The sequence below is a fragment of the Babylonia areolata genome, chromosome 12 (assembly GCF_041734735.1).
Source record: "Babylonia areolata isolate BAREFJ2019XMU chromosome 12, ASM4173473v1, whole genome shotgun sequence".
NCBI lineage: Eukaryota > Metazoa > Mollusca > Gastropoda > Neogastropoda > Buccinidae > Babylonia > Babylonia areolata.
The window spans coordinates 8607156-8619208 of record NC_134887.1 but is presented as its reverse complement, the minus strand read 5'-3'; the positions used below and the strand labels follow the sequence as shown (position 1 = coordinate 8619208).

At 41.5% G+C, this 12053-nt stretch overlaps 1 protein-coding gene across 1 annotated transcript; it reads right to left on the bottom strand.

The window, feature by feature from the left end:
• Positions 1 to 680: 680 nt before the first annotated feature.
• Positions 681 to 11938, bottom strand: LOC143288042 (uncharacterized). Its single transcript, XM_076596306.1, has 3 exons — positions 11800 to 11938; positions 6513 to 6685; positions 681 to 4665 (listed from the first exon to the last, which is right to left on the bottom strand). The coding sequence occupies exons 2-3, from the start codon at positions 6614 to 6616 to the stop codon at positions 3420 to 3422; spliced, it is 1350 nt and encodes a 449-aa protein (XP_076452421.1). The 5' UTR covers positions 6617 to 6685; positions 11800 to 11938; the 3' UTR covers positions 681 to 3419.
• Positions 11939 to 12053: the final 115 nt, after the last annotated feature.

Here is a 12053-nt window from a genome sequence, read left to right as displayed (position 1 = left end):
CACATCCACTTGACATGCTTCTTATCACGAATGTGAGTATTGCATTCATTATCATCATATTCATATCAATGACGAAGTATTCAAGTATTGCTGAAAAAGATCCACACACACATACCTCAATGTTATGTGTGACAACATCAACTACATCAACACAAAACCCGTCACCTCTACCAAAAAACTCATTTGGACAAAGCCAGTTCATGATACAGTATCCCAACCATTTAACACCTGGCAATGCTGAGGACGCCATCAATTCTGCTTGATTTATCATCCCCAGATTACAAAAAATTGTAAAAAAGGAAAAAATATTTGAAAGCCAAACCAAAAATTAAAAAATCCACAAAAAAGGCCATATCAGAGACAAATTACACTGCAGAATGGGCAGCTAGTGCCCATCCCAGTGTTCACATCTCACAACCCAATCACCAGAGATTCTAGTCGTATATACAGATAGTCGTGTCAAGGCTTGCTTGAAAAAAGAAAGAGGAATGGGCTGGGAAGGCAGAAATAGCAGACAAAAGGAGACAACAGTGAAAAAAGAAAACGGACAGAAATAAAGAGAGTGATAGAAAAGAAGAAATTTCTAGCACAGAATTTCCAGAAGGCTGGGATGCTATTTGCACTGAAAGAACCCTGGTATTCCCAAGGGGAGGGGGGGGGTGGGGGTGGGGGGGGGGAAGAGTGACAACGATTTCCAACGCTCCTTCTCACACACACACATGCACACACACACACACGCATAAACTGAAGACAAGGGGATCTAAGTTCTAACTTCTACAATTTTTCCAGCTGTGTTCACACATGTCAATATAAATTTGGAGGAGAAACCTGCCGATTATATATTTTTTTATATCTAAAATTTCTGCATTTTTCTGCATCAACATGACAGGGCAGCCTGCAAAGGCTGGTATCTCCCTAGGGCTGAATGGGTTAAGATTAGCCAAAATGCCAATTTCTTTATTTTCTTTTTAAAGTTGGATGTCTGTGATTTGCATTCACATCAAATCGACTGTAAGCTTGGTGCTCACCCAGTTCAACCAGCCATGCACCTGTCATATGATTGCATGTCCAAACAGTGCACCTGTGTGTGAATGTAATGGATGCATTGACCTGTGCTTTAACCCTTTGAGCCCTGAGTTCCTCAGCAATTTTAACCCTTCTGCCTAAGCTCCTGAGCCAAAATTTGCAAATAATTGGTATTAAACCCTTTGAGCCCTGATCGCTTTACCGGTGGCAGAGAAAAATGACATAATGCCCGGCCACTGGTTGAGCGGTGCGTAAACACTTGAACTAAAGCGTGCAGTCTCAACCTGGCTCGTCAGGGCAGAAATCAGGGACAAAACGTGTGAGAAAACAACTGTACACAATGCAGCAAGTAATTGATATGCTTGATAATTTATCGGAAGTAGAGTATGACAATGATTACTCTGATAGTGAGGTGGAATTCGAATCGGATGATTTTGCTACAGATAGTGATGTTGAAAATGAATCTGAGCATGCAGAATCAGTTGATCAAAGGAGGCGTGTCAGGTTCAGACTCTGCACGCTTCATGGTGGAAATCGATCTTTTTTATCCAATCACATGCACAAAACACAGTGAAAAGGCGCAGTAATGTTGGTACTACGTTCACTGACGTCAGAATATTACGGTTTTTCTGATTGGCTCTTCAATATAAGTCAACCAATAGCAAAACATGACACAAGTGTTTACGCACCGCTCAACCGGTGGCCAGGCATTATGCCACCCCTCCCCACCACCGGTAAAGTGGTGGTCAGGGCTCAAAAGGTTAAGCTTCTCTGGCTATCGTGGGTTGTACACACCCAGAAGGGTACAAAAACACAAATATCTCAGCCAATTCTTAATATTTTTCTACGCAATTTCAGAAATGCTTCCTACACCTAGAAGGCCAACTTTTGCCAAAAAATGAAAAAAAATTCATTCAATGAGTAATTAAAGGTGGCGTTTTAACTACACACGGACGCTTGTGTGGGTCGTGTATGACCCATGCTTTTTAAAGAGGAAAAAATGTGGTCACCCCTCGAAAGCTCATGTGGGTCATGCACGACCCATACCTTTTTAATAGTGATTTCAGAAGCCTTAATTTGCAATTAGTGAAGGAAAATAAAGAAGTTTGACTTTCAATAGCCTCACTGCCCCACTACTCTCCCATTCCCCCCCACCTCCCCGTCCCATCCCTTTCACCTGTCTTTAGCTATAACCCCCTTCCATCCCTTTCTCTAACAGCATGTACCTGTGTGACTGAATATCTTTGATTGTGTGTGTACAGGATGCTATCAGTCATCTTTCTCTCTATGTCTCGCTGTCTGTCTCTCTCTCTGTCTCAGTCTCTCTCTCTGTCTCTATCTCTGTGTGCATAAGTAGGGTTTGTATGTATGTGCATGTGGTGTTATGCGTTGTGTGTGTGATCAGTTGTGTGTGCGTGTGTGTGAGTGTGTGTGTCTGTGTATGTGCATGTGTGTGAATGCGTGAGCATGTGTTTCTTCTGAGCGTATGTGTTTGTGCGAGTCTGTGTGTGCGTGTGCGAGCGCATGTGTGTGTAATCAGTTGTTACGATATGTTTTCCTTTTCTATATTTTGTTATAAGCTTTGGAGGAATATACAGGTTTTTGTCTCTTTAAAGGGTTATGGGTCGTGGACGACCCACATGAGCTTCCGTGTGTAGTCAAAAGCGACAGCCAGCGAAGGTTAAACAAACTTTTAAAGACTGTAATTTTGCCATGCAGTTTCATTTCATTCATCAGTTTATGAATGGTTTTGCAAGTGAAAGTCATTCAGGATGGGTTCATCATTTCATGTAGCTGTTAATCATACTCACAACCTCTCCCCCCAAAAACCCCACGCTAAACCTTGGCACTTAAACATCAAAGGCCATATATGAATGTGAACAGCGATTCTAGTTGGTAAGATTTTTTTTTCCCATTATTTATAAAATTATCTTACTTTTCATTTAAACTTAGGAGGGAGATTTTGCTGCTGCGCTTCATCACTGACAGAAATGGTGTATAGCGTTTTGTTTCAAGAAGACTGAGAGCCAAATTTTTAAACTTTTTAACAAACCAAGGTCATTTACAAGACTTTCAAGGACTTTACCTAAATTAAGAGTATGATGCTGATTAATTTCTCCTTTAGTATGTATACATACATATATACATATGTGTGAGGAAAGGTATTTTGAAAGTCTTTGTATGTATGGAATAAAGATGCCTAAATCCTTGCTTGTCTTCATTATTATTCAACGCTTGAAATCTCCACACTCATTTAAACAAATTAAAGGCCAAGTGCAGATGAGGTGTAAACGATGCTGCCATCCGCAGACCTCGAGGAGTACACCGGCACCATATGCACCGGAATCTCCAGCACCCCTGTGTCGGCGGCGGAGGCAGCAGTGGTGGTGGCACTATTCCTCAGTCTGTGCGTTTTGTTTCTTTTTCGCGCCATGCTTCTGCTTCTTGTGACTGTTCAGACTGCTGACAAAGGCAAACTTCTTACTGCAGACGTCGCACTGGAAGCGTTTCTCACCCGTGTGCGTCGTCATGTGCTTGTTCAGGTAGTCCCTGCGGGTGAAGGTGGAGGGGCACTGAGGGCACTTAAAAGGCCGCTCACCCGTGTGGCTGTACATGTGGTGTTTCAGGGTCTGCGCTTTGACAAAACACTGCCCACACCGGTTGCAGCGGAAGGGGTGCTGCATCTCCCCATGGCGAGATTGCCGATGCTTGTTCAGCTGAGAGTTCGTGCGGAACGAGCGGTTGCAGCTGAGCAGCTTCTTGTTCCTGTGCCGCCGGTGGTATCCACCCCCTTCAGTGTCAGTGTGTTCTTGTCTCCTGATGACGGCACGTCTCTCCCCCACAGCACGTCCGTTTTTCTGAATCAAGGCATCACACCTCTCCAAACTCACTTCCAGGCGCTTCCTTCTTCTTTCTCGACCAGTCATGGCCCACGCATTCTCCAGAGACTGGGGATGAGACGCTGCACAGGCAGATGTCTGCTCTGCCGAAGCTGCAGCTTGCTGCTGAACAGGCAAGTCTTGCTGCTGAGGCACAGCCAGATGAACCGCTTGGAGCACAAGTGTCGGGGTTTGCGGCAGACTTCCCACTTGTGGCACCAGCTGAAAAGAGGGAGTTGGATGCAACTGTGGATCTTCAGCCACAGCTTCAGTTCCACCCAGGAACCCAGGGTGAGGAAGCACTGGATCTTCTGGCACAAACACGGCCTCAGGGGTGTGTCGCAGAGACGACAGGTGTTGAAGCAGGTCTTCTTGGAGCTGTCTGCTTTCCTGAGTGCCTGGCAACAGCAGATCCCGCTCTTCGACAAATGCGGCCTGTGAAAGGGGTCCCTGCTGAGGGGCCTCACCCTCCACAGACGGCTTCGCTTCCTCAGGGGGCCCGCCTCCATGCACCAGCAACCTCTCCTCCTGCTGCAGGAGCAGCCCTTCCTCCTGGGCTGGACCCTGGGCCAAGGTGTCACTGTCCGCAAGGTGCGGCTGGAGGGTCTGTCCTGCCAGGTACCCTATGCTCAGCGTCACGGAAGGCACCGTGTTACAGCTGGCGCAGTGTAACGACAGCATGGAGTGACACTGTTCGCATGTCAACTCAGTCACGTAGTAGCACTCCCCCTGCTCTCTCGTCTCCATGCGGCGTAGGTAGCTGAAGCAGAATCATTTGAAAATGCATCATGCCTGAGCTGATGTAAAGGACATGTATAGTTTTAAATGTCAACATGTCTGTCACAAGCATGCCCTATGCTGTAAAACACATGGATAGTTTTGTTGTAAACATGTCTGTCATAATAATGCATGCCCTCTGGTGTAAAACACATGGATAGTTTTGTTGTAAACATGCCTGTCATATGCATGCCCTTTGATGTAAAACACATGGATAGTTTTGTTGTAAACATGTCTGTCATCATATGCATACCCTATGCTGATGAACACATGGATAGTTTTGTTGTAAACATGTCTGTCGTATGCATGCCAAGGCTGTAAACACATGGATAGTTTTGTTGTAAACATTCAAGGTAATACCTCAAACACCGAACGAAAACGTAACTGTGTAGACTTGAATAATTTTTACAAAGTATACATCAAATGGCAAGCAAGGATAGCCAATGCTCAACATCCACAGTAAGCGGCGCTGATTTTTGAGACAAAGACTCATCCATGATCTGTTGGCAGGCCATTTCAAACAACTTGCTCTTTTCCTTCTGTCAACCACAGAGATGTCTTCACCTTCTCCACTAACTCGTGCTAGATAAAATTCCATTTTTTTAGGGTGAACTGATTTCAAGGCACAAACTTTATTTCATGTACCCACTGGCCGCACTGAAACATTACACACATGCACCTTTTACACACCACATACAGAGCGGTCTCAGAAAAAAAAGTCCATTTGAGCAAACACAAATTGTCAAGTCACGTTTCACACTTAGCAACACCAACAGACAAAACTGTTTTCCCTGAACTCATGTCAGAGAGCAAACCAAGTGTTTGGGTACAAAGTCGCACAATGCTCATGTACGCACAAGAATGCAAAAGAGCACAACATAGTGAGAGAAGGAGTGAGTCAAGACAAGACACTGGAAGCGAACGGAGGTATAATTAAAGAGCGCAACTCAACTGCACATCTGTGTGTGTTATTTGTCTAGCACCACATGCCAACATTACACTCAATGACTGAGAAAGCAGAAAAAAAAGCATCATAATGTGAAAAATAGTCTCTCAGTTTTAATTATCCTTTTATGGAATATTTCTCCACCTCCACTGAGCTTTATTTAAAAACTGCACACACAAGGAGGAAAAGAAATGTAAGGTCTAACAAACAGATATATATATAATATATATATATATCTTTCTGGTAGAGTGTGTTTGTGTATGTGTCTCTGTGTGTATCTGTGTATTTATTTGTGACGCAAATAATGCAGTTAAATTCAGTCTCACTTCTGGCTTAAAGTTAAACTGTGACATATGAATTATGATGCAAGGAATTCCAACTTAGTTATTCGGATGAGACGATAAAGTGAGGAACTACATGCAGCAAGGAACTTAGCGCACATAAAAGAACCCATGCCAAGAAGATGGTTCTCCTTGACAAAATTCTGTCGAAAAATCCACTGTGATAACTGATAGAAAAACAAGTACAAAAAGTGTAAAAAAAAATTTTAAAAAGAAGGAAAAAAAGGGGGGCATCCCTACACTGTCACTGTCGTGATGTGCTTTCCCCAGGCAGAGCAGACTGATTTTCACACAGAGAAAATACATCGTCATAAGTGAAAAAAGTAACAGAATAGAATACAATTCAACACAAAACAATATAGTCCAGCCAAGTCAGTATCCAAAACCCAGTTCTATCTCCCATGTGGCAATCTATGCCAGCAGCTCAGCCAAGTTAATGGGATTTCAACAACAAAAAAAGAGTGGACACAAAACTTTTTTCTTTCCTTCTTAAATTCCTGTTAAGAATTCTGCAGCAAAACAATACTAGACCTGTGTACTTACTCAGCCACCAGAAATTTGGCGATCTCAAAATTCGAAGTAAGGTTCTCTGCCAGCCCAACAGCACGCCAGCCGGGCAACAAGGTGCCTAGCCCCTCCAACACCATGGCTCCAACTCTCCCACAGCAATCAGCCACTCAAGGAATCCAAGGCTTTGCAGCGTACAGGAGCACAGCCTGCAAGAAATCAACAAATTAACTAAGCACCCTGTCATTATTATCATTATCATTATTGTTATCATCCATTTTCACACACACACACATATATATATAGTACAAATCCTGAGTCAGGTACCAAGCTCTAAGCCCTTTACCAACATTGCAGCATTTGCACAATGGGATGCCTGCCCAGGCAGAGCCAGAGCAGATGATCATCATTCGTTTCCTGAGTCATTCATTCAGACTTCAGTCATGCACAAGCACACATGTACAGTCAGGGTATCGGTTTTGTGTCGGTCATCGGTAACTGACAGATACAATTTTGAAATGACCCATTAATGTGGCAGCCGGTCAGTCACATGACTGTATTTTTTTTTGTAAAATTGGTCATGCAAAAACTCAAAAGGACTTTTGCAGATTTCTCTTGTTCTCCTGCAAAACAATTGCAATAATTATTTTATTTTGTATAATTTCAGACTCAAAATAAAAAAATCAAAACTTGTATTCAGCCACTAAACGTAATGAGATACGTTTACATAAAGGCCTTTTTGCTTGTGTATTATCTGCGGCAGAATGCATTGCCAATTTTGCTTTTGGCTTTCCCACCAGTCTCCTCAATTTAAATTGAGAATGGCTTCGATATATGCAGAACATTTTTCCGTAAGAAATCATCTGCATCATTGAGCATGCTGCAGAAAGGAGCTGCCTAGTGTTGAAAAAGATTGAATCAGTGTTAAAAACAACTGCAGTCTCTTCCGTTCTGTACACCTCTGGACAGTCGGACTCTGAGAAATTTCTTCGGCGCTCTTGGGCAACTTGCAAGTAGGCCTGTATTTCAATGATGTAATGCAAGAGTGTGGCCATTTCTAGTAAAACCGAGATCCAATGAAGATATGTACAACAACGCTTACGTTATGACCCAACATACAAGCACTGACACAGATTATAATAATAATAATAATGGATACTTAGTTATATACCACTCTATCCAGAAACCTGCTCCAGGTGCTTTACAAAAACACTTTTGTTTACATAATACATTACATCAATGTTACATACACAAACCAAAATGTGACTTAACACACACACACACACACACTCACACACACACAATGCATACATGTATACATTTTAACATACATGTATACCTAACAGCTACCTTCAAGTTCAACACATATGCACTCTTATCTGTTAAGGGCATTTGATCTTTTTTCTTGAGCATACAGAATTAAACAGTTAACAGAATAATGTTGTATTTTCCTTGTTCATCATAGCACAGCAAACATTAGCATATAGTCTCTCTCTCTCTACACACACACACACATGCGTGCACATGGGGTTTAGGGTGACTGAAGGCGGGAATGAGGGTACTTTTTCCTGATCCATCAATTTTCAAAATGACCTATTCAGGCTATTGATTTTGTGGTGAACTGGTCAAATGGCCTATGGTGTCCTGAACCAAACCTTAATGCATGAATAATAATGGTTAATACCAATAACAATAATCATAATTAATAATACATTACATACACGTGCAAACTGTTCCAAAGGAAAACCACCCTATTTGAAAAAAAAAAAAAAAAAAATCCTCTAACATTGAGCCTGTGTTGGTTCTTCTGGAGCTTGAGGCTGTGCCCTCGTAGATCTCTCCTGCAGGCAAGCTCAAATTTTGGCCGGTCGACTTTGTAGCAACCCTGGAGGTAATTATATGCCTCTATCATATCTCCTCGGTGGCATCAATGTTCTAGGCTTGGCAGTCTCAGAGTTTTCAGTCTCTCCTGATATGATTTATCCTTCAGAGATGACAGCAGGTTTGTTGCTTGGCGTTGCACATCCTCTACTTCGCTGCACAATGTTTTCTGCTGTGGCTGCCAGACACAGTGACCATATTCCAATAGTGGTCGGACATGGGCCTTGTATAATTGTACAAAGGTCTGATGTGTCTGGTGGTCTAAGGATCTTCGTATAATGCCAAGAATTCTGTTTGCTTTTTCTGTACACTGTGCGATCTGTTCCCTGAAGGATAGTCCATTATCAATAAATACTCCTAGGTCCTTCTCAACCTCACTTTCTGCCAGGATAAACTGTGTCTCACTTCCTTTTGTGTCGCTGGCTTTCATGTTGTATTTCACATTGGATGCTTTCCCTCCCAGCTTGAGGACACAGCATTTCTGTGGATGGAAACTGAGCTGCAATTTGTTTGTCCAGTTCTGAACTTGGTCTAGATCATCCTGTAGGCCTTGGTCAGTGTCGGTGCTGGCACAGAGTTTTGTGTCATCAGCGAACATCTTTACGTTGCTTTTCAAATGTCTAGGGAGATCGCTAATGAAAATGACGAAAAGGATGGGACCAAGAACACTGCCTTGAGGTATTCCACTGGTCATGTCAGCTTCTGATGAATGTATTCCATTGACCACTACTTGTTGGTGTCTGCCAGTCAGGAAATCAGATACAGTCCAATACTTAGCCCCAGATTCCAAGAGCTGCTACTTTTGTCAGCAGTCTACGATGAGGTACCGAGTCGAAGGCCTTCTGGTAATCCATGTAGACGATATCTACGCTGCCACCATCATTTAAGATTTTGGTCCAGTCATCCATGGCTTCCAGTAACTGTGTTATACTGTCCTCTAGTTCTGCTATCTGTTCCTTGGATTTTGCTGAGATCATGTCTTCCACAGCAACCTTTGTTGTAGCCCTTTCTACTTCAGTACTTGGTCCCCATTTTGATGAACTTGGTCAGTACTTATTTCCTTTACTGTGTCAATCATTTCTGCTGTAAACTGACACTGCTCAATTGCTGTCACTTTATTTTTTCACTTCTGAGACCTCCATAGTCAGTTTTTCTGTCTCTTTCTCCAGCTTGAGAATGCTGCCGAGAAACTTGCTTGCTGCTTTATTGCATGACTTTGAGCAGTAGAAATGCAGCACATAGTTCTGTTTCTGACTGTCCTTTTTAAGTAGCTGGTATGTATCATCCTCAATGTCCTCACAGGCTGAATGGAACCATGTTTCACAAAGCTCACAGAAAAGAGCTTTTTGATTATCTGTACATGGAAGTCCACAACTACCACAGTCAGTGTCCACTGAGCACTTTGTACCATCTACTGACCCTTTTCTGCTCTTGTCCTGGCCTATGGATGAATTTTTTCTTCTGGCGGAACCCATATTTTGGTGCTGATCCACGTATGGTCACACTCACAGCCTATTTGCAATATGAATGGATAAGTGGACCTATGAAACACTTGCTGAAATCCTTGGACCTTATAGTTTGGACAATGTCAATGAACTTGCACAAATGAACACTCTTATGAGTGCACAACCTAAAAAGAAAATGTAAATTTATCTTGACTCAAATATCTACTCAGAAGAAGTTGCATGCCTTAGACCCCTACAAAGCACAAGGACCAGACAAAATACCCTCAAGAATATTAAAGGAACTGATCAGAGAGTCAGCTCTTCCTTTGAGTATGATTTACAATAAAACACTTGAATCTGCTTGCCTACTGAAAAATTGGAGGTAACAGCTATATATATATATATAAAAAAAGGGTCAAAACATGAATCAGGAAACTACAGACCAGTGAGTTTTTGGAGTCCTTTATCAGGGATGCTATAGTATCACACATGACAACAAACAATCTGTATGCAGACTGTCAACATGGTTTTAGACAGAGAAGATTGTGTACAACACAGCTCCTAGAAGTAACTGAAGATCTCACAAAAATGATAGATATGGGTAAACCTGGAGACATAATTTATTTAGACTTTAGAAAAGCATCTGACTCTGTACCACATCAAGGACTTTTATCAAAATTAGCTTCATATGGTATTACTGGAAGCATCCTGAACTGGACAAAAAACCTCTTGTCAGAAAGAACACATGTTGTTAGAAGTTGGAGAAAAAATGTCAACAAATGAAAATGTTGTTAGTGGTATACAACATGGTAGCATACTTGGCCCAGTGCTTCTTACAATATACATAAATGACCTTCCTGAAAGTATAGAAAGCAAATGCAAAATATTTGCTGATGATACTAAACTTTATGGCAATGCACAAAATAATACATCATTACAAAAGGCTTTTGTAAGTTCCAGGACTGGACTGATAGATGGAATCTGTATCAAAGTATCAAAGTGTAAAGTAATGCACATGGGAAGAAAAAATCCAGAAAACAAATACCATATGATAATAGATGACACCACACAGGACATTGAAAAATGTTAAAGTGAGAAAGACATTGGCATAATTTTTTATAATAAACTATCATTTGACATACATATACAGAATATAATAAATAAAGCCAACCAGATGATAGGAATAATCAAGAGAACATTTACCTATTTAGATAGAGATATATTTCTTAAACTGTATAAAGCATTGGTTAGATCACAAGTGGAATATGGTAGTATTGTGTGGCACCCATACCTCAAGAGACAATCTATGACTATAGAAAGGGTGCAAAGAAGAGCAACTCATTTATTAAAAGAATGCAAACCTATGAGCTATCAAAGAGATTTGTATACTCTCATATACGTAAATGTGCATTCATTAAAGGGAAGAAGGCTAAGACTAAGAGGGGATTTAGCAGAAACATACTAAACTTGCACAAAATACTAATCTGTTCAAAAATCTCCTTGACATGAACATCAATTTAAAAGAATAATTTACTGACTTTGACAAGTGATTTACAGAACGTGTAAAAGAAAACATATATGTATCCCACAAATAAAAGGAGACTGATATTGAAGGGGGCATAAAAAAGGCTGTGAGGCCCAGGCAGTCAAATGCCAGTCCCTACACTACTACCACTACTACTAACAGTTGCCGAAACCGGTGCCCACCGTCTTACCTGCCTTGTCAACAACAAATTAAACTCTAATAACTGGTCTATCTTGAAGTTTTAGCTAAAGAAAAAACCGTAAATTAACAAGTCCAGCGTGTACACTGTGATTTCTCCTGTTCTTCCTACTGAATAGTTCTCATTGAATGGAAATAAAATAGTTGAGCTCTGCTAAACTGGTACAGGCTACTTTTTACAAACCGGTGAAACATGTGCATCATGACACACAAAGAACCAGGAGCTGCCCTTTGATTACAGATTAGTTCGAGGAACACATTTGATATGACCTACCAGTAACGGAAATAAGGTGTCGATGCAAAACGTCACAGAGCGAAGATGGTGGATGACAAGCCCAGAGGAAGAATATCCACATATAATATGTTGTCAGACTTTTGCACAGTCAAACTCCAACAACGAGTTTGAACAGTCGTCCTTTGTCCCGGGGTTGTCTTCATGTGGAAAAGTCACCGTATGAGAACAAACAAATTTGGTAATCTGACATTTGGAGAATAATTCATTTTCAAGAATAGTTATTTGTTTAATTC